At 39.7% G+C, this 26,282-nt stretch overlaps 3 protein-coding genes across 18 annotated transcripts in view; 1 reads left to right on the forward strand and 2 right to left on the reverse strand.

Annotated features, from left to right (window-relative positions):
• The first annotated feature begins 23 nt into the window (after window positions 1-23).
• On the forward strand, window positions 24-1,061 carry LOC117902182 (alpha-ketoglutarate-dependent dioxygenase alkB homolog 4). The gene is made up of 2 exons (XM_034813354.1): window positions 24-805; window positions 865-1,061. Exons 1-2 carry the CDS (start codon window positions 81-83, stop codon window positions 1,052-1,054), a joined length of 915 nt encoding a protein of 304 aa, XP_034669245.1. The 5' UTR covers window positions 24-80; the 3' UTR covers window positions 1,055-1,061.
• On the reverse strand, window positions 1,025-14,818 carry LOC117902181. The gene is made up of 3 exons (XM_034813353.1): window positions 14,812-14,818; window positions 2,026-2,163; window positions 1,025-1,968 (listed from the first exon to the last, which is right to left on the reverse strand). Exons 2-3 carry the CDS (start codon window positions 2,149-2,151, stop codon window positions 1,057-1,059), a joined length of 1,038 nt encoding a protein of 345 aa, XP_034669244.1. The 5' UTR covers window positions 2,152-2,163; window positions 14,812-14,818; the 3' UTR covers window positions 1,025-1,056.
• The window catches only part of LOC117902180 (neuronal acetylcholine receptor subunit alpha-7), an 89,679-nt gene continuing 69,776 nt past the window's right edge, over window positions 6,380-26,282 (reverse strand). For 4 of the 16 annotated variants that reach the window (XM_034813343.1, XM_034813342.1, XM_034813352.1 and 1 more), the window contains 8 exons: window positions 19,276-19,456; window positions 17,799-17,874; window positions 17,230-17,424; window positions 11,903-11,989; window positions 7,788-7,897; window positions 7,498-7,712; window positions 7,249-7,422; window positions 6,380-6,710 (listed from right to left, as the gene is read on the reverse strand). In XM_034813343.1, the coding sequence (XP_034669234.1) occupies window positions 6,626-6,710; window positions 7,249-7,422; window positions 7,498-7,712; window positions 7,788-7,897; window positions 11,903-11,989; window positions 17,230-17,424; window positions 17,799-17,874; window positions 19,276-19,456 (1,123 nt within the window). In that variant the 3' untranslated portion in view covers window positions 6,380-6,625. Of the gene's footprint in view, window positions 6,711-7,248; window positions 7,423-7,497; window positions 7,713-7,787; window positions 7,898-11,902; window positions 11,990-15,997; window positions 16,322-17,054; window positions 17,060-17,229; window positions 17,875-19,275; window positions 19,457-26,282 lie in introns of those variants that run through there. The other 12 variants (XM_034813341.1, XM_034813338.1, XM_034813345.1 and 9 more) reach the window with 10 other exon arrangements.

Below are 26,282 nucleotides of genomic sequence, written 5' to 3' on the forward strand. Positions count from 1 at the left end.
ATTTGATTGCGTTTTTTCGATTTTCCAACACTGGCGAAACAGCTGACCAAGAACTATTTACAATTTTTTGTGTTAAGAAAATGAACACAATTCGACCATGCGGCTGCAAGGGCGTACGAACCTGTTTGAGCTGTGAAAAGGACTTCCAAATAGCCAAACCGTCGCTGCACGAACAGTTCCAACAGCTGGAACCCTGGTCATATTGCATTCAGTGTGAACGTCTGTACTCCGGCTGGGACACGACTGCGGTTCAGGCGGAACACCAGCAGCACGACAAGGCGAAAGGTCTCCCACTCCCTGGGGTTCTAGTGCAGGAACAGTTTCTCAGCAAGGATGAGGGCGCCCAGTTGATGGCCGACTTGGATACGCTGCGCTGGGACATTTCCCAGAGCGGACGCCGGAAGCAGAACTTTGGCCCCAAGACGAACTTCAAGAAGCGCAAGCTGCAGGTGGGCACATTCGCCGGCTTTCCTAAGAGCACAGAGTATGTTCAGCGCCGTTTCGATGAGGTGCCGGTGCTGCGCAACTTCCAGACCATTGAGCAGTGCTCCCTGGAGTACGAGCCCAGCAAGGGGGCCAGCATAGATCCGCATGTGGACGACTGCTGGATCTGGGGCGAGCGTGTGGTGACTGTCAACTGTCTGGGCGATGCCGTGCTCACCCTCACCGTCTATGAGGAGCAGCAGGCGGGCAAGTACAACCTGGATATGGTGGCCGAGTACGAGAATGAGCTGCTGGAGCCACTGCTTCCCGATGAACAGTTCTCGGAATACAAGGGAAAGGTGCTCCGCATACCCATGCCAAAGTAAGACTCTCGATATCACGGTGAGCGTGTGCTAAATGCTAAATTCCCCTTCTTTTTAGCCTCTCGCTGATTGTTTTGTACGGGCCGGCGCGCTATCAGTTTGAGCATTCCGTGCTCCGCGAGGATGTGGTGGAGCGACGCGTTTGCATTGCCTACAGGGAGTTTACGCCCATGTACATTGCTGGAGCTGACCAGCAGAAGGGTGATCCTGTGAGGGAAAAGTCGCAAATCTTTTGGCAAATAAACTAACTTTAATTCGGATTGTACTGCCCCCTGCTAGCGGGTCTGTAGTCCAAGAGCGCCACCTGAGCGGGCAGCTGGACGCCGTGCACGCGCTTTAGGTGGGCTCGGAGGTATCTGCTGGTGCTGAAGATGCTTGTGCAGACCACGCACGGATGGTTTGGGTGCTTGTTGCGAATGTGATCGTTGAGATCTTTGTACTTGGCAAAGGCGCAGGTGCAGTACTTGCAGACGTGTGACTTGCGGACATGCGTCTTCAGATACTGGGAGGAGGAGAAGGCCTGCGGACAGTACTTGCACTTGTAGATGGCCTGACTGCCGCTCGGCTCGGCCACGTGGAGGCGGCGATTCGTCTCGTTGTAATCGTCCAGATCGTTGCGCTTTAGTTCGACGGCCGCATAGTCCACTGTCCACTGCTGCAGCTGCAAACCACTTTCAGAGGATCCTTCGGCCAGGGGCTTACTGGTGGTGACGGGCAGGAACTCGGAGACTATCAACGAATCTAGATTTGCCAGCTTCTTGGATGGAACCGCATCCTCGGGAACTATGGACTGAAACTCTTCCATTATCTCTAGGGATTCGTCTATTAGCAGTGGACTCTCGTCTATTGTCTCTGAAGACTCGTCAATTGCCTGTGAAGGCTCCTCTTTTATGTATGCGCCCTCGTCGTCTATGGCCTCGAGGTCGAGTGCATCTGCCTGCATTATTGTCTCTATCTCAGGCTGTTGCTCCAGGAGCGAGCAGCCTTCCTCGTTTGGGTCACCCTCGTGTACCACATACATCTCGCCACCTTGGGCCTGGATGTAGAGTTGAAGCAGCTGTTGATTGGCCATCTTCAGCTTCATGGAGAATGCATAGATCTGCATGAAATTATCCAGGCAGGTCGCGCATATCATTGGCAACTGGTCTCTGAGGTCCATTTTCTGTGGGACAGTAGCCATTATCCATTAATTCGATCTGCTCGCAAAAACTTGTCTTACCTCTTGGAATGTGGCGTCCATCATCTCAAGGACTGTGTGCTCCGGCCAGTCGCTGGGCCTGTGCAAGTTGATGTCCACATCCGCGCTGCCATCAAAGCAAATCCTGCACAATTTACGCAGGTCCATTATTGTTAGATTCTGCGATTTTGATTGTTTTGTGTTTTTTTATTTTGTTTTGTTTTCTTTTGTGTCCGCAGACTTATCGATAAAATATACCGCACGACCCTAACATATATACCGAAATATACCGTACATCTTAAATCATTTTCCTCGCTTTTGATATTCTAATTAATATTACCAGCTAGTTGAGACTCTCAGCAATAAAACTATAATTTAATCCGATTTATGAAACAATTCTCAACCAGATTGTCTAATTGGCAATAATGTTGCCAGCGGCATGTTGATGGCAAAGTGTAGCTGACTCAAATGAACCCAAATGAATCTGGAACCAGTGTACTCGATGAATTTATCGCCGCTGAAATTTGAAACTTTATTTGTAATTAAAACTTAACAATGAAACAAGTTAGGATTTCTCTTTTCAAAATAAATTTTTATTCAGTTTTTGTGTGTTTGTCGCAATCATTTCTCTCGATTTTTAATATTACTTTGTTTATTATTTAAATCATTTAATTCCTTTTTTTTCGCTTACAATTAATTATTATCGTCAATGTGACGAAATTTACTTGTCTGTCAATAATACTTATCGACAACAGACTTTTGCTAATTTTTTGGGTTTCCTTTCTTTTTTTGCGCCTTTTCATTACATGCATAATTAGTTGGAAGTTTTTATGTTTTTGTTTTTTGTGTTTTTTTGTTTTGTTTTTGTTACTTTTGCTTTTGACATTCGACAGAAATTGTGGTAACGGTTTAATAATTATGCAATTAGCTATTTAAATTGAATTGGTAGTTAGACTTGGAGGGGTTTTTTTGGGCTTGGAGGTTTGGTTTGGGTTCGGTTCGGATGTGGACTGTGGGTTGGGTCTTAGGTTGGGTTGGGTGAGTTTTCGTGCTTAACATTTGCGGTTTATAGCCTACGTTTTTTTGTTGTCATTTAGTTAAATGCTAATTTTAAATATATTTTCTTGGTTTAAAAAATGTCCCGATCGAATTGGTTTTTTTAATGCTCTATTTATTGTTGTTGAACTGTTTTTAATTGCTCTTCTCGGTCTCGGCATGATCATGCGGAATTGAAACGAAAATTCAAACGGATTTCTTCGGTTTTGCTGCATTATTCTTTATTATTTTGTAATACGAACAATTCTCGAATGTTACCATGATTCAATGTGGGCTGGATGGAGTGTGTGTGGGGGTGTGTGTGTTTTTTTAGGGGTCGTGGGCGTGTACCAACCGTTTGCATAATTTGCGTATTGCGTGTGTTACTCTGATCAGAGGAAATTAGATATTACTTGCAAAGTAAGTTAGTAGTAAGAAAGTAGTAGAGTTTTCAAATGAAAAACATTTTTCTTGACTACATTCTTTTCAATTTTAAATTCGTTTATCGTTTTTTTGTTTTTCCATCATTTTCTTTTCATTTTTCCTTTTGGTTTTTCGCGTTAGTGGCCCTTTCCTAATGTAGGACGCTTAGTTTATAGTTCCTTGCCCGCCATCAACATCATCATCATCATGATCATCGCCTCCATTTGGTTTATAATTGCCTAGTTAATGCTATTTTATTATTATTATTTTTATTATACATATTCTCGTACATGTAGAGTTCAATCTTTTAAAGAGTGTAGAAAATGGTTTGCTTTTTAAAATAGCTTCTTTTTATCAAAAAGACATCCATACACATATACATAGTTCTAATTACGCGCCTAGCTGCTCAAAGATTAGCACTAAATTAATTATAAAAAAATTAAATTTAAACTGCACACACTATCTCCATCTCCATTTCCATCTTCAAGTTCCATCTTTATCTGATTCTCATTCGATATCGATACCGTATCGTGCTCGTATTCAACGCAGGATATCAATTTCAGTTTGAAATTTGAATTTGAAATCGATCAAACATCGATAAAACAATACATAAACAACAACCTCATGGGGGACAGAGCAGTTTTCGGTAGGATTACGCATCGCTCGGGGCGTAAGTAAAAATCTTCTCATATCAAATATCAAATGTACTCGTAAATGCAAATAAAACATACTAAGTGAGTGTATACACGTATAGCGCTTAGATCTGCAGTTCCTTCACTTGAATTCCAGCACTCAATGGTGTTCCGTTTCCTAGACTGTGTTTGGGTTCGGGGGTGAGCTGATTTTCATTTCCTTTAAGTAAACTTTTCGTCTGGCTATCAAAAGTGGTTCGTGGTGCACACAATTCTGTTAGAAATTCTCTCGGATAGGACAACACATAAATATCTACTATTCCGGAAATAGAGTGTGAGAGAGAGGGGTATTTTACTCAGGGGGAAGACAGAGGAGTGCGATTAATACGGCAGTGTTGCTTCATCTTCTAATCGTCGATCCATCCATGGGATATCGGATCCGTTTGTTATCGTTTTAATTTGTTTACTTTTCAACAAGGAGGTAGGTTTTTCATTGATCATTGATTTTGGTTTTGGTTTTTGTGTGTAGAAAACATTCACATTAATAGGTTTCGTAGGTGGGTTCCGGAAAGAGTGTTTCGTGTACGAGTTCGTTCTCATTGGGGGCTATACCGTAAATATCACTGTTTTGCTTTGCGTGTGTGAGGGGAGATCGTTAAGGTTCGATTCGATTGGATTGAATAGAGCAGAGAGTAAAGTAGACGAAATTTGAAGCTCATATCTAGGAATACGTTGGGGAAGAGAACTCGATACGAAAACTATGCGAAAACTTCCAACAAAATTGTGATTTCCTGGATTCGATTAGGTTTGGTTTGGGGCTTTGTGTTCTGGTTGGTTGGCTTTGTGGGAGACTCTTCTCGGGCTGCGCTGCTTCTGCTTAGTGTCTGTAGTTTTTCTCGTTTCCGTGTTGGTTTTATTAAAAATATATATATTATGTATGTATGTATGTATATTTATGTATGTATATATGCGGTGATATATGTGTCATAAAATATATATACACCTGTTCATGTTGCATTGTTTTCTTGGATTTTGGATTCTGCTTTCTCTTTTTTGTGTGTGTTTCATTGTAATTATTACTTTGACTAATTAATTGCTGACTATAACTCGGTTGTTTGCTTCGGTTCGTTCATTTTTCATATTCATTTCGGTATTTTCGATTTGCTACAATATTTCAACAATAAATTTTCTAAAAACATTTCGTTCAACGAACATATACTCGTACTCTCCTGCACAAAGGGTTCGTTCGCGTAATGCGCCTTTTAAAAATTAATTTCAATTCACTATTCAATATATACGCATGTATGTATGTATATATATATTTTGTTTGTATCCATTATTATGTGTCAGTTTGTTACCATGTTACACTTAGCTATTCTCTTCACTTTTCACTTGTCCATCTTCACACTCCACTCCAAAAATAAATAGATGAAAAGCAAGATCTCAAATTCTCATAATATGAACGAAAATAAGATTCTTGAAGTTCTTTCTTTGGGATCATATTTTGTTTGCAAAATGTGAATAAAGGAAATCAAACAAAATATTGTTGGTCCACGTGATCCCAGAAATCAAAAATCAATACTAAAGATTAAAATATGGTGAAGTAAACTGAGAGAAAAAAATCGCTAAGTTAAACCTTCTACTGCCTACACTCGCCTGCACATAATTTCTTTCCCATGTTTTTGCATTTGTCAATTAAGTGCTTAAGTATCTGTGTGTGTCTCTGTCTTTGTCTCTGCGTGTATGTGTGTGTGTGTTGCCATTTTAAATACATATCTAATGTCTCATAGGAACAATCTCTTATACATATATATATATCATATATCTTATGTGTTTGTGTTTATGTGTTGTGTCTCTATATAGTGTCTGTCGTCTGTTCATCTTACATAAATTATAGCAAACTCAACGTGTTAATTAACTTATAACTTATACATGTGAGCATCTGTGTATGTGTGCTCTCATGCATATGTAGCTTTTGTGTGTGTCCTTTACCGCGATGTTTCCCTCCACCCTTGCAATTGGCTTGCTCCTCCTCTATCCCTATGCAAATTTTGGCTTGCTTTTGCCTTTTGTTTGCTTAACTTTTATAATTTTTGTTCGTGTCTGTGTGTGTCTGTGTAGCTTAACTAACACTTTTGTTTTTCTCTTATTTATTCGGTTTCTTGTACGGCAGTAATTTTTGCTTTTTTGTTTGGTTTCTCCATAAAATATTTTGGTTTGGTATATGATTTTGTTTCTCTTTTCTTTTTTTTTGCGAAATTTCCTTTGCTTTTTTTTATATTTTGCTTTGTTTTTGACTTAAAAATGTAATTAACAATTTTTTTTTGTTGGGTTTTCCATTTGTTTCTTTGCTTTTTGCATTCGGTTTCGAAGCAGCTTCGCTAGTTTTTTGTTTGTTTGTTTGGTTTTTGAAAAAGAACTTAACTATGCATCTCCCCCCGTCCTAACACACACACACAGACTCCGCACTCCGGCGTATCTAATCCGCGCGTGTGTGTGTGTGTGCGTATCCGTATCCATATCCGTAGCTTAATTGTCTAAATTGAGCGTCCTTATTGCACGATTATGTGCGGAGCTGAGAGCAGCACGGTTACCGTTGCAATAATCGTAAAGAGCGTGAAAACAATTAAACAAAATCTGTGAAGTAGAAGAGCAAAGCGAATCAGCAGCGCCACAAAAACAAAATGGCGGCGGCACCATGTGTCGGCCATCTTTCAATATTTGAGCCACGTGCTCTCTCTCTGTATGTGTGTGTGTCTTTTGTGTTTGTGTGTTTTTGTGGGTGTGTAGGTGTGGGCTTTGTGCCTGGCAAGGCGTTCCGCCGGAAGTTGTGTGGCAGCCAAAGCGTTTGCCAAGCCTAATTGTTTGACTTGGATAGCGGCCATCGAAGCATGCTGGCTTCGGTTCAATAATTCCACACAGGAGTGTGAATATTTGGATGCACATAATGATGTGGCTAATCACAGAAGATGTCTGGACAGCGGAGCATACCACAGAGAGCAGCCCTCTGAATACCATTTGAAATGGTAACATTATAATTAATAGCAGAATATAGCTCCACAAGATTGATTTTGCATACCCAAGCATAGTTGCGGTTAGTCAGTCAATTTGCTCTTAATGTTATGTTAGTGCATGTGAAAGTGGAAAGTGTTTAATGGGAAGAATGTGCACTCACCTATCCACAACCATTGCAGCGAACTTCCAATCGCTTATCAATTCCGCTTCGTCGTCAGCTTTGCGCATGCGCGACGTAATAAATTGCAATTCTTTAAGAATTAAATGGAGATCTTTGTGATTGCAGCCAATGGCCGTGTGATGTTCTTCCACCGTTGTGGGTCGGCCAAAGCTACTGCAGATGTGGCAGAAAATGTAAATTTTTAGCAATGGATCATCTCGGGAGCGTAGAGTATAGAGAAGTACTTACGCGGACGAACCGATGGCGGTTTGAGATCCTGATATTGTATGCCGAAAGTCATCGTCAATGTCGAGAACATTGGCTAGCAGGGACTTGGAGGAGCGCTCCTTCAGCTCCAGTTCCTTCATGCGATTGCTTAATAGTATTGTTTTGCGTGTGATCTTGCGGCCGGGTCGACCCATTCGCAAGATCCAGGGCAGCCATTGTAGGAAAACGGATTTGATCTGATCCAAACCAAAAACCAGAAAGGATTCCAGTCAGCGGAGTATCGTAAGATGAGGTACAAATTAGGCACTTACCCACGGTGGCATCTCGTGGATGTCCGCTGTGCGATGGTGATAGTTGAGCACCACAACCGTGAGCACCACCGACGATGCGACCATGAACATGATGCAGTTGAAATATGTGCCTACGTGGGATTAGGGGTATAGCAAGAAGATATAGAGAAAAGCGAACGTTAGAGCGCTGATCGTGGGGCCTTGCAACTCATCAAAACACTAAGAACAGAAGCGTTAAATCATAATTTACAAAAATCGTACAACATTACTTTAGTTTAGCTTCATTTCATGACAGACTTCGATTAGAGTTACGTTACGGTTAGAGAAAGTAGCGTGATCAAGATTACTGTGTGGATTGCAAATGCTGTACTGTACGACTACTGTACTTTACGTTACTTTAAATTTACTTCACGTTACGTTACGTTCCGCGGATGCAACTATAAAATACGTCTACTCAAAGCCACTACATTTTATGTCAGGCTTCTTCCATGCAGTTTAGTGTTTGAGTTTTTGGTTTCATGCATGAGTTCTGGTGACACGAAGCGAGACAAAGAACAGTCAAATAGGATAAACATGATATTTTTTAAGAGATTTATTGCATAAATTCAAATTTGAACAACTATGTAGATCCACTTGACTGTTCTTTGCTACTCGTAGAATCGAATAAAACATTCATTAAAGCAGGCATGGATGGATTGTGGGGGTGGTCTTTGGGTCTCGGGTAATCGGATAAGATTTCAACTCTAAGCTAATTTTTCTAGAATGCTGTCGTTTAGTTTAGTTTCTCTGGCGTACAGATTATGTATTTTTGGTTTGATTTATTTAACGTTTCTCTGGTTTACGGTATGCTCTCTGAATATTTAATGCTGGATGGTTAAAAACTAAGAATTCTTTCGATTTATGGACTGTTTGTTGAGTGTGTTTTCGATACTTGGGTGCGAGGAACTTACGATTACCTAAAGCATAGATATATTGTATGTACATTGCATATCCGGTTGTAAAAGCAAACGACCCTCAAAGGCACAATCGGGTGGAAAGATAGTCAAGTGCTAGAGAGTGTGTGTGTGTTGATTAGAGTTTCTCTCAAAATGTCAAAGAGGTTCAGCCAAAAGTCTAAAGAAGCAGAGGTTGTTCGGTTGGGTTCGGGTTTCAGTTACGGTTACGGGTTCCAAATATACATTCGGTTCAGCATCAGTAGCCCGGAGTTGGATCATATCATGCTCATCATCGCTTAACATTCGATTACCTACTTTATCGCTCGCTTTTTACAATATTCTTTTTGATTTTTAGCTTTAGCAAACTTTCTTTATGTCTAATGAGTACTTTGTACAATCGTTTTTTCTTGGTTTTTGAATTTATTTTCGATTTAGCAGCTAAAAGAGAAGAATTTTGGTTTGTTTTTTTAAGTCTCTAAGAATTTTTGATTTAGTTTGGTTTTTTTTTGGTTTGGCAAATGATAAACTCAAAGTTACAATTGAATGTTACGAATACCTAGCAGCGGTATGGCCTCGCTGGTTTTGGTAATGACATTGCCGACCAGCAGTGAGAAAACTGTTTGCGATAGTAGTATAGTAACACCTGCAAAATATTTGGTCAAATTTTGGTAAGATTTCGTGTGTGAGTGCATCAGGGAATCATCGGGTCATCGGGGAGGTTCTCATTCATCACCGATCATCGGTGGATCGTTCGTCCGGGTCTAGCTCCGTTCAGTGTCATTGGTAATAGATTGAAATACGAGCAGTAGGGAAGTGGTAGTGGAGACAGGTGCTAGATAGCTTCAGGGTTAGGCTAAATGATATTTTTTGGCTGAACCTTCTCGGAGAGAACACAACCCATCATCATACATACAACAACACAAGACTCATCGTTTGTTTGGCCGGAGGGAGAGAGTGCGTTTCGAATACTTATATGTTCTTAAATATTATCATTATAATCTGTAAAAAAAAGCAATCTTAACGAAATGATACCAGATATGCTATTGTCAATGCTTTAGTAACCGTAGTTTTCAGATAGTATACATAGGTACTTATTTAGTTTGAGTTCTCAAAAAAGGTTCTCAAGCAAAAAATATCATTCCGAGAAATGGTTTAAAAGTGTATCTTGATAGTTAGATGCAGGATGAGGACCGGGACCAGGACCAGGACCGGGTATAGGCATTTGGCAGATATTAGCCTAAGAAAGTTATATAGAAGCGTGTGTGGTTCGGTGGATTTCTTGTGGAGTGATCTGTGATCTGGAGTAACTGGTGGTGGTCTGGCGGTCATGACTGAGAGTTTCTTGTGTGAACGAGCGAGCGAGCGAACGATAACGAGAACGAGCTTCAAGATGGTGGAGTAATACTCATGGACAAACTTAAGGTGTAAAACATATTTTTATATTGTGGTGTGTGGGTGACAATGCATTAAACTGACAATCTAGAAATGAGTTAGAGGTGAGTGATAGTGATAGTGAGCGTGAGAGAACCAAATCAAACACAAATCAAAGCTGTTAGCAAAAAAGTCGAAATCATACAATACAAGATAAAAACTTCTTTCTTTCTTAATTGATTTCATTATTTTCGGTCTGTGTGTGTGTCTTTGACGACGACAGGGCATCTTTAGCATTTACTGGCATCTTGCACAAGAAATTCTTTAATCTTTAATTTGCGTTGTCGTTGTCTGGTTTCTGGTTTATCACAAGTATATTCCCAAACTCACTTGCATTGAAATCTGTCTCATAAGTATCTTTTGTAATTACGTATGGGTGGAATTTGTAGTTGAGGGATTGGCGTTTTGAGCGAAGCGGAAGGTAAGACATAACATTTACCATATATGTAGTACGGATATTCACATACATTTATACGACTAGGCATATTATGGTTTGTTGTACATACATGTGTGTGTCGAATTATAACAGAATGAACCCTTTAAGGCGGAGGCTCTGATGCGATAGAAATTCAAATTTTGAAAGGAATTTACATTTAAGTGGGATTTGGTTTCGAATTCAGTTCGATATGAAGACAGATATGGGATCTATTGCATCATTGAGGCCCAACCGATTCGGTTCTGGGAATAGAGGTTTCGTATTGAAGGGAAATGTATCAATCATTAGGGGCAGCATCTTTGGATGGCAAGTGCTTCCCTCTTCAATGAAGTTATTTGGTGGAAGAAATTGAAGAAAAAGCGGAAATTGAAGTATAGATAGGAAGTGTATAACGATAGATAACGATAGCATTTAAAAGATTGCCCTAACTAATCGTAAAGCCGGTCTTTCTGGGGCTCTGCCTGGTTCTGGTTGTTAATAAGAAGCGAACCAAAAAGTTTGTTGATTGTTAAAATGGAGACAGTTGGAGGAGATATAGTAGAGATATAGTGATAGAGAGATAGAGAGACAGCAACAGAATACAGTATGATCAACTAAGGAACTGCTTCGATTATAGATATATCGATATTGGTATTTGATTGTAATTGATATTTGATATATTTGATATATTATAACTTCAAGTTCAGAACGATTTAGAGAGCGAGAGAGATAGAGAGCGAGAGATAGGGTATTGGGACAGAGAGAACGAGTTATAAGTTAGAATTTGAATTGATTTGATTTGGTTTAGTTTGGTTTTTTGTTGGTTTTTAGTTTTGAGTTAAGTTAGTAAGTGGCAAACTGTTGTTGTAATTAGTAAACATAGTACGACGTACACAAATAACATTTATCAACTTTATTGTCGCTTAGAGTTGCTTAAGGGGGTGGTACGAGTAGTAGTAGTATTTGTTTGACTTGGTTGTTGGTTGGTTATTTGGTTGATTGGTTGATTGGTTGGTTAGACTATTACTTTATTTAAGTTTTAGTTTCATTTTTGGATTCATTTTGAGAGGGGATTATATATGCGAACAATTTAGCAATGTGTGTGAGTAATATAATCGTAATAGATATGTATATATATATATAGATAACAACAATAACAATAATATTCATGGATATACATATATATATAGATATAGATACGTCTATATATACATATATATGGCATTTAGGCATGTACGTATATGTAAATCATATTAAGTAGTTAGTTAATTATTCGGTTTTTTGTTTTTTTTGGTTTTGACAAATTTGAATATATATTTGCATTTTGGTAAGTATGTTTTAAATGCAATCGCTACCTAACAAGGGGATTGCATCAGATACTTGGGGCAATGTCTCAGCTACAAGGTTGAGAAACACTGTGAGCGATAGAAGAATTGTAACTCCTGAAACAAAAGAATTTTGTTTTCGTTTTGAAAAAATACAATAACAACCACACAAAAACACAAATGACACAATCGAAAATGGAAATCATAAAGCGTACGTTTATGTATGTGTAAGTATATCTGTATTTTGTATCTGTATCTGTGTCTGTGGCGGTAGCTGTGTAGTTTGGACATTTTGGAGAAGTAAGTTAATGGGTAATACACATGTTCTGTATGTATGTTCTGTATAGGTGTTTCAGTCTGTTCGTTGTTCTCTTTTCTTCCGTAGAGTCCGACTTCTGGAGAGACTGGAGATTTTGTTTATATTTAGAAGTGAAGTTTATCGGTTGCTTTGATTGGTTTTCAATTGATCTTGATCTCTGAATGAAGTGTGCTTGAGAGTGGATATATGGAGTATATGCCTGAGAGAGTATGCTGCAAACTCAAAATTCGAAACGGTTTCAACTCAAGTCTGGGTTCGGAATCGGAATCGGAGTAAGGGTTCCCTGGATTGGTATTGGCGGAGCTCTCACAAAGTTGTACCTCTCCTGAGATGTGTATGTTGTACGCATTGGAGATTACGATCTGACAGAATGGGCACAAAAAAGTTCACAACGTCTCAGAGTATTAAGTTGTATTTTTGCAGAAAGAAAGAAGTCAACTTTTCAAGAGCTTAGTGGCCAGAGGGGGGTTGGGTGACACGGCAGCGGGGTAGTCTCAACTTTGACCCATTAGTAAGAGGCGTGGGCGTGAGCGGGAAGAGTGGGGAAATAAACTTTGAAAGTAGAGCAAGTTTTTCTTGGTCTCAGAGTATCTGTAAATTGAACTCGAAGTCCGCTCAAGTTCCCGGCCTTGCACACAGCCCTTTCGCCCCACCACGACGCTTTGCTTGGCACACTCGTGCTACGTGTTGCCAATTTGCCACGCCCACATGCGCGCCTCATTTAATTTGCTACGTGCCACAACGGGACATGGTGGAGTCAGAGAGGCTAAATGGGCATTACGAGTTGAAATTTGCACACTGCATGCAAATGATTTGTCAAGTCAAGCTGGGGGGGTTTGGAGGCTTCACTGGTTGCGGCTGTTGGAAAAGGATTCGGTAACGGATTTTGTATCGGAATAGGGTAATATATACTATATATGTAGATAGGGGTATGTACTATATGACATAATATGAACGCATGATGGGCTCGACATCATGAACGGTACGATATTATGTGGAGTTGCAACTCTACCATCTGATCAAATGGATCTGCATAAATGCAAGTTCAAATGTTGCTTTCGAGTTTTGGTTTAACTTTTTTTAGGGATTCGTTTCGTTTAAGTGAGTTTTTCGTTTAGATCAGGGGAGACCTATGGTTCTATGTGGTGGTGGTTCGAGGGGGAGACTGGGGAGTGGTTGTGGTGGACGGTTTAGATGCCAGGAGTTTACGGGTTTCAATATATGAGTTTGTTGAGCAAGAAAGATCTAGGTTAGTTTGGTGTTTTGGGGTTTGGTTTGGTTGGTTTGTTTGGTTGTTGGTGTGAGAATCAAAGAGAATTCTTGCCGCAGAGATTTATATATATAGCTATATGGATATTTATATACTGATATATATACTGAGAGAGAGAGAGAGTTAGAGCGAGCTAGTGAGCGAGAGTTAGGGGTAGAGAGAGAGGCATAGAGAGAGAGTGTTGGAGAGTGTTTTTAGCTTTTCGTTGCATGCGCTCGTGTGGCGGCGTTCGATCAAAAGTTCTGGTTGCTCTGTTTCTTGCTATATTTTTGTTCAGTGTATGGTGGTGTTTCAGGTTCTCTTGTTTCAGGTTGTGGCTTCAGGTGTACTTACGTCTGTTCAGCGTGTTGTCTATATACAGTGTTCGGTATTGTGAGTGTGGGTGATCGGTCTTGATATAGGTATATAGTATAGTAGTATATATATATTGTATATAGTTATATGATTTATATAGATGCTTATTCTTTCCCGAGGCGATGCTTTTTTGTACAGCTTAAAAACAATACAAAACAAGACTGACTCCCGGTAATGAGAGTCATATACCTACCGAGAGAGGCCTCTACTACAACGTGTGGCTATCGTGTGGCTATGGCAGGTACATACGTTATAGAGTAGAGAGTATGTCAAGCATTTAAATACAACATCTGTGTTCTGTCCTAGCTAAATGGCTATTCCTCTTTCTACACAAGGTTTCAGATTCAGTGTCGGTATCGGTTTCGGTTTTGCTTTCGCTTTCTCTACGAGAACTGTTCTATTTTGTGAGTGGCATTTGTACAGGTTATATATCACATAGTATGTATGTTTGTACGTTGTGTATATATAAGCATGATTTATGTTATATGCATACAAAATCAGGGAAACGATTCTACCAGGCAATACTCTGTGGTCTCTCTGGTGGGTGGATTGGTTGGTTGGTTTGTTGGCCTTTCCTGCTTTTGACATACGACAGAATCCACAGAAGTAAAGAGCAGAAGGCGGGCAGGGGAGTATAAAGAAGGCAAACGGCTGAGGCAGCAATAGAAATGTACTACAAGTGCATTGGCTGAGGTTCGAGCCTCGGGCTGCATTTCGAACCAGTCTACCTTCTCCCACTCTTTTGCCCTGCCTTCCTGCTCCCCCCTTGCCCTGTCTGTTTATGTTTGTCTGACTGTACCAAACAAACACAAAAAATATGAGAGAGAGGGAGCGAGCGCAGCTTTTTTGTTTTTCTGCTTCCTTTCGACTTTGGGTTTTTCTCCTGGTAGCGAAAAAAGGTTTTTCGTTGGATTTTTCATAGTTTAAACTTTGGTTTATACAGATACAATATGTATAATGTGTATATATACAAGATTTTGGCTAGATTTTAAATACATTTTTCTTTAATTGCATTTCTGTCTACGTTTTTGATGCTATGCTTTTTAGTTTTTAGTTGGGATGATTAGCCGGGGCGGCAGTTGAGGATCGGGGAAGTCAGGCAATGAATGTGGAGGAGATTGGATTGGGATAGGTTTAGACATGGTCGAGTCTGAGTTAGGCCCGTCCTAGAGCGTGATTATGAGGTGAGCACACACACTAAGGACAAGCGTATTTACAGGATGATCGGGGCTTAGTCGATTCCATTTTAATATTTATTAATATATCATAATATATATGTATATGGTTTGGCAAGCTAATAAAAACTGAAGACAGAAAAACGAAACGATACGATCTAGAGGCACACGTAGATTAAACATAGAACAAACGAATCCAACAAACAAACAAACAACCAAACGACAATAAGAACTCAAGAAACGATTATATAGGACAGCTTTATAGGCAAACACAGCAAAATTGAAATGAAAAACTTTCGTAATCGTATTCGTTTTTCTGTATCTGTAGCTGTTGTATTTGTATTTGTATCTGTACTGTAACTTGTGACTGTGATTGTGTCGGGGGCTTGTGATTTTGTGGCTTTGGTGCTGTGGTGGCTTTGTTTTGTCTTGTGGTCAAATACCAATTATGTCAGAGCTTTCGAATAACCCGTAATAACCCACCCAATGGGAGGATAATCAGATGAGCTTTGGTATTAGCATAGAAAAAAGTATTATAGAAAAGACTGATAGGTAGTAAGATAAAGAAAGAAAATTATAGCGAGAGATTGAGTTTTCCTCTTGCTCGACTCGAGTGTACTTTACGTGGCTTTACGTGGGACATAGAGATAGTACTTTGGAAGGTGTTCGGGGTATACTGGAGTGTTGTCAGTGGTGTAGGTGTGGCTCTAGGTCTATCCACGATCCGGCTCAAATTGGTTTTTTGTGATGGCACACGAGGTGAAATTCCAGAGAGTACAGAGATATATATATGGTAGATCTATTAGCAAACATACGAAGAGTGGTTAGGATAAGTTGATATCATTCCTCATTCGTGTGTGTGAGAGTGTTCTGGGTGGTTCGGAAGGTTTTTCGGTGGTGTTTCTGTGTTCCAGGGTAGAGACAGAGAGAGTGTGGTGTTTGAAGGCTAATTTAATTGGTATTGGTATTTTCGTATTCGTATCTTTCTGCTTGGTTAGTATTCGTGGTTGGTTTTGGTTTCGGTTTTCTTTAGTTCATTGCACTACTGTAGCAAAACTAATGATCAACTAAAAAAAAACAGCATGAGGCACAGCACGACTTTCTGTTGTTTTGTTTTGTTTTGTTTCGGCTCTTGTTAGTAATTTAAGTTAGTTATGATGGATACTGCTCGATCGGATCGGATCAGCTCGGTCTGCGGTACTGTACTTTTAAGCTAAAGCGAATTAATTAGCGTGTGTGTGTACCTATAAGAGGAACAGCATCCGACGTTGTCGGCATGGACTCGGCAACAAGGTTTAGAAATACTGTTAATGATAGTAGTATAGTTACGCCTGCAACAAGAGATACGAGATATAAAGAGATAAGAAACGCAATTTAAATTAAAGTCGAACGCAAAACTCATCGGAAAACTGAAAGATCAAGATCAAAGTCATCATCATTATATTATCGAACAAATAAACAAAACTTTTACACATTTTTACTTGTTAGTTTATACTTTGCTTTTGTGGGTTTTAGGTTTTATCGAGGATTTTATATTGGGGGTTGGAGAGGGGAAAGTAAAAATTGTATTTTATCTTGGGCAGAGGACAGAGCAGGGACTTTAAGTTAGAGCACATGGAGAGAGTGTTTCCCAACAAAAGGCAGTTCAATCCTTACTGATTAAAAATCGTTTTACGCCTGTTGTTTCTTGCTATCGGAAAATGTGTGTTTCTGCATCTAAATTTGGTATGCCTTGCCATGAGGGAAACACTCTTCGATTTGTGTGGTTTTAATTTACTTTTAAGTTCACTTTAGTTTTACTCAACAAAAGACATGCATAGATTGACTATCTTTAAAAGCAGCGTTGAATATATAGAGAATTTAAGGGGAGAGTTTTTTTTTGGGGAGGTTTTTAACTTGGTTTTCGGCGGTTTTTGGGGGATTTAAGTCGTATACATATATTTAAATCCAGCTAAGCCTCATTTCGCTACCTTCGCTGCTTGACCTCACCAAACTCGATAAACGGATAGATAGATAGATTAGATTGATTAACTGCTGGACCACCTAACTATCACTAACTCAGACATCTACTTGAGGGCACTTGAGGCACCGCTGTCACCGCTGAAAGAGCTTATAAAATGCATTTATATTGGGGAATAAAGTAGATCAGATCATATCATATTGTATATCAGATCAATTGTGAGGCATGTAAGATTTGTATTTGTGTATGGACTAATAGGGATTCAGTTGGCATACTCACCCAGTGTCAGCTTCTCGCCCGAATCCGGAGGCAATGTAAAGCCCAAGAGGGCCATCGATGAGATAAGCACACAGGGCACAATTAAATTGAAAAAATAATATAATGTACGGCGACGTATTTGTATAGTAAAGGTGATATCGACATATGGTTCTGGGCAGCAGGCGTAGACTATCGTATTCTTCTTTCCCGGCATGGCTGAACGACAAAACGGATCTCATTAGTAATCATCGGGCAGGGGTGTCATCGATAATGACAGAGACACAAATACACACACACACGGATATGTACAACAGATATTTTTTTTACAGATTATGTACAATTTAAGCATATAACTAGATCAACGAAATCAAGATTCTAGACAAATCATAAATGACTATGAAGCAGTTTTTTCAGTTCGGTTTCGCAAGCAAGTTGGAAAATCAAAACAAATTGGATTATTTATATATTTTTGTGGTTTTTTTTTATTATTTTTTGGTGTGGGATTAAGGCTGATTAGACATTTACAAATGACAACGATCAAACGAAATAACAGTTAGAGAAATAAGCATAATGAGGTTTCGTTTACTAACCAAGCAAGTACCACTCGCCATTTGTTATGAAATCGGAAAGATCCCCTCCATCTTCGGAATTCAAAACCAAATCCAACTGATTTTCAAACGATTTTTGTTTTTTGTTTGTTTGAATAGATTCATTCATATTCATATTCATAGAGAATTCATAGGAAATTCATTTGCAATGGGCAAATCAATTTTGTTTTTTTTTTTGGTCATTGAGATTTGAGTTTGAGTTTTTGGTTTTTGTTTTTTATATTGGAGAAAAAGAACATTTAAGATTTTAGTTTGTTGTTGAATTTGTTGTTGTTTAGATTTTACAAAAAGCCACATTGAAACAACATTTATGTACAGATATAGCATGTGTTCAAGGTGTACGAAAGAGAGAGAGAAAGAGTTATATAGAGAGAGCGAGCGAGCAAAATAGAGAGCTTGAGTTTTTCTTTTATTTTCTTTGGAGATTGCTTTGTAACTTTTTTTGTTGGGTGCAAAATACGTGGGAAATAAAAGCGCTGTAAATTATATTTTTACTCAAAACTTCTTTTTTTGTTTGAATATATTTATTTTGTTTGAATTTCATTAAGAGTCTTTACGTCGTCCAAAAATATTCTTCTGTTGCTGATTTTTTTTTTGGGCGTGGTGTTTTCTTTTTTTCATTTGCCTGCTACCATGCAAAATAGTGGAAACCTTAGAGCTTCTAGGGTATTCCACACATGATTCCTCTTCTTGTGAGACAAACCTACGCGAGAGGCAAATTTCCGCTTCCAACACTGGACGGTGTTTGTGCTGGAAACAGCTGCCATGGGGCATTCTTTGGCCTTTGGACTAAGCTCAGAGTACATTTTGGCGTGTGACCCTAAAATATCCAATCAACTCTGAGCGAATTGAACATTTTAGCCCACACACTTGACTTGAGTGAGTGCTCAGTCTGACAGTTCAGTGCTGTTAACAACACTGCGATCTTTTGGTTTTGTAATTCGCAAAAACGCAAAGAATTGTTCGAGATGATAGGATAAACCAACTAAATATAAACTAGAATATAGATTTGGGTAGATAAAAATATACTTGGAGAGAGCGAGAGAGAGAGAGACAGAAGTTTGGAAAAGCATATAAATAAAATGAGAAATCTGTCAGTGGACGCTAACGTCGCATATCCCTATGGATCCCTGCCATATTCCTATCTAGCAACAGTCGACTCTTTCGCGTTGGTTGGACTTCCCTTACGCGTGTTTCGTGTGATTCGTGTGTGTTTCGTGTGTGTTTTTTCCTGGTGCGTGAGTGAGTCACGTGATTGGCATAAGCGTGATTTTTGTGCTCGAGTTGGAATGTGTTCTAGTGTTAGTTTTAATGTGAGTGTGATTGGTGTTAGTGTTTGTAGCCTAGTGTAGCCAGCGTTCACTGTACTATTAACTGTTTAAGCTGTTTGTTGCGTTTGATATTTGTTCTTTCTTGTTGTGTGTTTTTTGTTTGTTTGTTTTGTCGATTGCCACTTTACCTGATTTCCATCGTAAGTCCAACTACCGAATTTCATTTCGCAATGTTGGTCATCAAATGGGAACCACGTGATGTCTATCTTGCATGTGCTCTTGAAGATACCAGGGGGCACGTACAGACAACTGCCGTTATGTTTGACCACAATGTTGGTGTGATACGTGCCATCGAATCCCTCATCCGCGCTAGATTATTGTACAATTTGTTTTAATGGATTATTCTCTCGATCGATTGTTATTGATTGTTATACGACTGTTATATTCTTTTGCAATTCGATTCATTGGCATTAACCTTCTTTTAATTCATCATTTTTTTCTTTTCTTTCTTTGTTTTTGTGATTCAGGGTTTTTATTTTCGTTTAATTGGTATTCAATATTGATCGTTTCTTTTCTCTGGTTATTTGTGACTTGCGCTTTGGTTTGTCTTTTCTTTTCTTTTTCTTTTTGTTTTGTTTTTTTTTCATCGCTAGTTAAAATGTTTTTTGTTTGGATTGCTCTTCGGGGAGGCAGTGAGCCAGAGGGGATCTAGGTAAAATGTCTCTACTTTTGGGAGCAGTTCTTATAAGGGGATTTTGTGTGTGTTTGTTAAGTGTTTGGTCTTAAGAGCTACAATACCATAAAAGTGTGTGTGTGTGTGTGTGTTCTAGCTCTACTGGAAGCTGTATGAGGGGTTCAACTCTGGGGGTCAACTCAACATACTTAGGATGCCACTCTCTCAGCAGTCATTGACCCAATCGGAATGCCCGTTTGTCTCGCACACAACAAATGCCAAATACAAATATCTTTTGTATCTTTGTGTCTATCTCCTGTGTGTCCTGTGGCACTACCCAATATGTGCATATGCAAATGAACCTCAGCAGATACTCCAAAAATGTGAACGTCCACTTCTATGCGGGTCTCTTGGCAGGAAGCATACATAAATACATTTATATAGAAACCCATTTATTCGAATATATTATATAGTGGAGCTGTATACATTATGTACGAGTATCTCTTAACTTTTTGTCTCCCCGCAAAATGCTGCAATAAAATGCAATTACAGCTCTGATTCTGATTCAGACTCTGGGGGGGACACTGAGTATGTTGCGTAAACATTTTGTGGACAATTTTGTTTTGCATTTTTTGTGGTCAAAAGGGGCGATCCCCCTTAAATCGAGTGGAACTGATGTGTTATGGGTATGTCGTCAGGGACCAGAGGGTAACGAGGCTTATATGCAATTTCTGTGGCATTTAAGTGGAATTTGTGCGCTGATTAGCGGCAGGTCAAGCCGAAAACACGAACACACAATCGAAACAGAAACCGAAACCAAAACCGATACCGACACCGAAATTGAGCACAGATGATGCCCACTCGGGCCTAAGGGATTGCGGTTTGTATCCTGAAGGGAGGCGCGAATTTAATAGTTATTTGAGCTAATTGAAATCGCAGTTGGATGATTGCATTCCAATCTACATTGAGACCCTCGTCACACACACACACACACACACGTTTTCCCCACATTCAAAGTCATTTTAATTTCTGTAAGTAAAACAGTTGTTTGCGGCTGCCTTTCTTTTCACACAAGTTTTGGCCTTGGACAAGTAAATAAAATCATTGCCCGACATTATTAATATTGACGTTGGTCTGCGCCTCCGTCTCTGCCTGTGCCTGTTTCGGTTTCTGTTTTGGGGCATGGAATCCTGACCAGAGGTTGGCCCCCGGCTAAGCCGACACCGCTGTCAATTTCATTTCAGATGCGGCTTACTGGCGTGTTCTTCTGTGAAAGTTGTAACAGATACGGATACAAGATACGGAGATAATGTTGCAATTACAGTGAAAGCTTTTCATTCCGCGCGGCTGGCTCTGGCATTGGCGGTTTAAGGTCCGGTCCGGTTCGGTTCGGTTCGCTCCAGTCCGGCATCTCAATTAAGCAATGTGAAAGGAGCCGGACGTAATCTATAGAATGAATACGTATACCCGTACACGGCTACGAATGAAATCAGCATAAGTAAATGGCAAACAAAAAAAAGAGCTGGCTGCCGGAGCCGATTGATTCGCGGAAAGACGCTCCATAATGAGGCAAGGCAAGGCCATTCTCTCTTTGCCTGTATCTCCATTTGTATCTGTAGCTGTATCTCTTTTTGTTTCTGTATATCTTTATGCCTCGTCGTCTCGCTATTGATCTAAATGATGGCCGCACATTAGCAGCGATGGCGACGCATACAAATTAGGCTCTAGGCGGGGGAGCGAACCCCAGCCAGAGGTAGGGCTGGCTCGAAAAGAAAGAAGAATTAATAAATTAAACGAAATAAAACTCTGGCAGTGCGATGTTTCCCCAAACGAATGCTCAGTCAATCGGACTATCTGCGAGCAGCCCCCGAGAGATACCTCCGAAATGGAGGCGAAAGAGTTTCCCGGAACCGCCAACGCCACCGTCTTTCCATTTGGTTTGGCTTTCTTTGTCGAGGCACGACCCTGGACTCGGCACTCTGACTCTGACTCTGTGCAAGTTCATTAGCAAATAAAGTTGACAGCCGAAAGGTTTCTCCAAGGGGAAACGAACGGTGCCGTGCCAGGACGCTCTTCTGCTGCTCCTTGGCCATCTACTGATTTCCCCTGACTATGCTGACTACATGGCTAATCAATATGATTTTCATTTCAAGCCATTTCTCGCGTAGGCCTCGCTTGGCCAGTTCTTTGTTCTCCGGCCAGTCCTCCATCCCTCCCTACCCCCGCGCTGAGCTTCTGCGAATCTCCGACGAATCAACGCCGGATGCTGCGTGCCCTGGAAATTAAACCCGGAGCGTACGTGTTTTGATTCATTGTTTCAGGTTGGTGGTCGGCATGGTCGGGTAGTCGGTCCGGGTCTGTTTCCTTTCCTTTCTTTTTTTGTCCCTGTCGGTGGCATCCTCTCTCGTGTGACATGTAAATTCCATTTGCCACAGGAGAACCCCATGCGAACATGCCCAATGCGTCAATCAACTGTAAAATGTTCACCCCCCATTAGGTTAAATAAGCTTCGCACTACTGCAAATATAAATTGCAATTAGCTCGCCAAATGCAGCTGCGGCACACTGCACAAAGCACACACACACATGCCACACACTCGTGCGACCAGAGGTGGACAGACACTCCGCCAGGTGCATTTGTATCCGAGAGCTCTGAAAGGCTCTCTGCCGCTGCCGTAGTTTGTCTTCATTTGTGACCAAAGTTTATGCACCTTTTTTCTGTGCAGACCCATGCTCAGGGGACTGGTGGCATTTAAGTTGTTTTTAGTCGGCACCTGGCAACGGATAGGATTGGAGAGCGGCTGCCACCAACACATTTTGACATTTAAGTTATGGCTTAAAATGTTTAAGCCCCCAATGGGCGCATGGGCGGACATGTATTTGGTTGAGTGGGTTTTTTTACGGGCTTTTTGCTGCAGCAGCAGCAGCAGGGATTTGCTGCAATCGTATTCGGTGAATGGGATCGCTTTTTGTGCAACTGGTGGAGGCGGAAACTTTTATTTTTTTTGCACTATGACAGCTATAGTTCCTTATGCGGAATGATATATAAATATAAAGTAGTCCCTTTGAAGTCATTTGTCTATGCACATACTGGGTGTACTCGGAGCACCGCAAAACTTTGCAGTACTTCATTAGTTGGTCCTTTTGCAGCTGTACTTTTGTGTGAGTGTGTTTGTGTGTGTGTCCTTAGATCTATACTGATGTGGTGGTGTGACATGCAAATAAGTAGAGCTTACAAGTTATTCACTTAAACTAGCTTACACACAGACCTAATGGCTATGGCTATTCGTTGGCCAATGATGCACACACGCACACTCAGACAAAAAAAGATATTGGCATATACATACATATACATTACATATGTATAGGAGGATAGTTTAGACAGTTAAACACAATGAGAACAGACAGCAACAGCTAGAGATATATAGAGGCATAGATTTACGAGTAGAATGCTTTGGTTATATAGATAGATAGATAGATAGATGATGATTATAACTGGACACCGAGCAACAACTGGGAGTACATGAGATTATAATTTATATATTTGTGTAGCAAAGAGCTATAATGAACGATAGAAATTATAGGTACAGATATAGGTATAGATATAGCATAGGTATAGGTATAGATATGGCACACACATCGACAACAATTGATTACTCTGATGATTGCCAAGCACACAAAACACACACTCACTCATCCACTCATTCCCCTCCTCTTTTGAGGCAGACATTTTAAAAGCGAATGGCATGGAAAATGAGAAATGAAATTGCAATTATTTGGAGAACACAGAGATGGCGAGACATCGAGAGAGGGAGGAGGGAGAGAGAGAGAGAGATGAAGTAAACATTTGTAATCGCCTCGTTTTTGCAATCCTCGATGCTGTTGAAATGTTTTCCCTTTGGCTTATGAGAGGCAGTATGCATGATGATGCATGAGCCATGGGCCGTAATTACTACTGAAGCGTGTCTCTGTTGTTGTTATGTTTTACTGATTGGCACACACTCACACTCTAAACCACTCGCATACACACACGCATACGTCTAGATTAACTAGTTGGACACATAAACTAACATTTAGTGATGGCAATTTGGATATCAAGCTGTGAATGTTTAGACAGTTGAACCACGGGGGCCCCAATGAATGTTTATTTGCTTTTAGATTAGATGATCTTTCCTAGAAAATATTCCAAACTATCAGTTCCTTGAATGGTTGTAGATTTTCATAGATATTTTAAAGAGTCTTAAGCTGCAGCTGCCGAGAACAAAACTCTTATGAAATATTTATTTTAGAGAGCTTTGCAGCGGCTCAACACATCAAGAGATTATAAAGAAAACTTTCAAGTAAATTCTTTATCAACTCTGAAAAATGCTCACAGCTTAAATTAACAACAAAAAGCCTTCTCTGTTCGGCTATAGATACTTTTGTATCTTCTGGAAAGTTCATCTAACTATAATCTCAAGTTTAGGGTTCTTCTTCGGTGGCTTCGGTGAGTGATAGTTGTAGAGATCTCTGCGGATATCTTTTAACATTAACTTGATGGAGAATGCTTAGCTATCTTAGCTAATATTTTGTGTATTTAGTCGAATGTATTTAGGTTTAACTTAATTATGTATTGAATGGGCATTTAGAAACATTTAGAAACACTAATACATTTAATTTTGGCGTGTGATTTGTTGTGTGTATGGTGTGTATCATGGGTGTATGGGTTAGTAGGTGGCTTTAGGTTTAGTCGGTGGCCAGACAAGCACTTTGCACTGGTAACCTCGATGGTTAGATGAGGGAATGTCTTGGGGTTTGGGCTTGGGTTTAATAACTTTGCATTTGGTATATTTATTTATATGAACTTTTATTTAGTTTTTGTCTTTAGTACGAGGGATTTGATTTCTCATGCACAATACTTGAAAATCTATTTTGCCATCTATTTCAGTGATGTTTGTTCTTTAGTTGAGTTGAGGGTTTTCTTGTTCTGTTTTTTGCAAGCTACGTATGAGTATGAACAAAAAACATTTTCTTTTCTCATTCTTCGTTTTCGTTTTTGATTATTCATATGTATATTTTTTTTCATGTTACTCTTTTTTGTTCTTGGCCAAATAAATTCAAGTACTGAACGTCTAACCAGAAATATTACACCAGCATATTGTTGAACAATCTCTCTGTTGGTTATTGTCTTTCGGAAATAATGTGTGTATGCATTAGCCTTGAGATTGGGTTGAGATTCACAGAAGTTTCGCAGAAGTTTCAAGCAAAAGGAAAGCGAAGCGGACCACAGACAACAGACCACAGACGGTAGACCCCGCAGACCGCAGACCTCGCGAGGAGTCCTCTCTTTTTGCAGGAGGACATTTGATGGCTGATGGTCGGTTACGGTTTCGGTGCTGTTTCGAACAAACTACATACTTGCGCAATATTCTGGTTAAACAATGTTTAAGTTGTTTGGTATTTAGTCTGGGCGATTATTTAGCTTGTTTTTGTTTGTCATTGCATTGGGTTTTGGTTTAGTTTTAGTCTCTTTAGTTCGGCTTTAGTTATGGCTTGATGGCTGGTTTTAGTTTAATGCTTGAATAACGCAGGCATTTCATGTGTTATACAACGTTCGGTTAGCATTACGAATCCAATTACAATGTGAGGCCCACATCAACGGCAAGCTGACAATGTACAGTCCCACTAGACAACCACTGCGTGTAAACTACTCTTATTGAATTAAACAAAATGTAAAATATTCTGGTTATATATTTCTTTTGATTTTTGTTTTCCTTTTTCTTTTAAATGTCACTCTTTTTGGAACAGAAACATTGAAAGCAAATCATAAGTGGGTAACATTGAAACACAAATATTAAATATTATAATGTGGGTAGAGTCGATCGAGGTTGGCCCACAGAACATAAACATTATCTTTGATGTTTAAGTTGTGGCTTTGGTTCGATGTTTCGATCTTTTTACATATAGACACACAAACAATAGCGAGTGGATTATGATGCGTTTATAACACAACAGCTACGTATAAGTAGAGGATATGGATACGGGATATATGGGGGATATATATGGGGCTGGGAATATTGATAAATATAACATCTGATAATATCGTTTGCAATTCAAAAATTAACTCAAATAATATAGAAACGTACAAAGAATAATTAATAATAATCAACTAACGATAGGGTTTGTTGGGAACAAGTTCTCTTCTCAACAAACTCCTTTAAAGCCACACAGATGGAACCCATCTTCCGACAGTTCCATCTGTAACTCTCAAAGTTATCTAATCTAATCTAAAACCAACTAAAGTGCACTATCCATCTACATAAGTTATATAAGTATTTATTTCTATATAAATATTGGAACGCAAACGAAACCATAAGAGAACGGTCAAGGGTTTATCATACGATCCAACAGATTAGATCTAAATCGGGTTATGTTTTCTTACCATTTCTCAAGAGTATATAGGACGAGTATATATAGTATGTATTTAAAGATATTCTGATATAGATATGCCTAGAGTTATCCCTGAAGCTGTTTATAGCGCAAA

This window comes from Drosophila subobscura, chromosome U, assembly GCF_008121235.1.
Source record: "Drosophila subobscura isolate 14011-0131.10 chromosome U, UCBerk_Dsub_1.0, whole genome shotgun sequence".
NCBI classification, from domain to species: Eukaryota; Metazoa; Arthropoda; class Insecta; order Diptera; family Drosophilidae; genus Drosophila; species Drosophila subobscura.

Bases quoted from the DNA above. Each gene is read 5' to 3' on its own strand.
- LOC117902182 (XM_034813354.1), top strand. From the start codon at position 81: ATGAACACAATTCGACCATGCGGCTGCAAGGGCGTACGAACCTGTTTG. The intron at 806-864 runs GTAAGACTCTCG...CCTTCTTTTTAG, and splicing joins CTCCGCATACCCATGCCAAA to CCTCTCGCTGATTGTTTTGT.
- LOC117902181 (XM_034813353.1), bottom strand. From the start codon at position 2,151: ATGGACCTGCGTAAATTGTGCAGGATTTGCTTTGATGGCAGCGCGGAT. The intron at 1,969-2,025 runs GTAAGACAAGTT...ACTGTCCCACAG, and splicing joins TGGACGCCACATTCCAAGAG to AAAATGGACCTCAGAGACCA.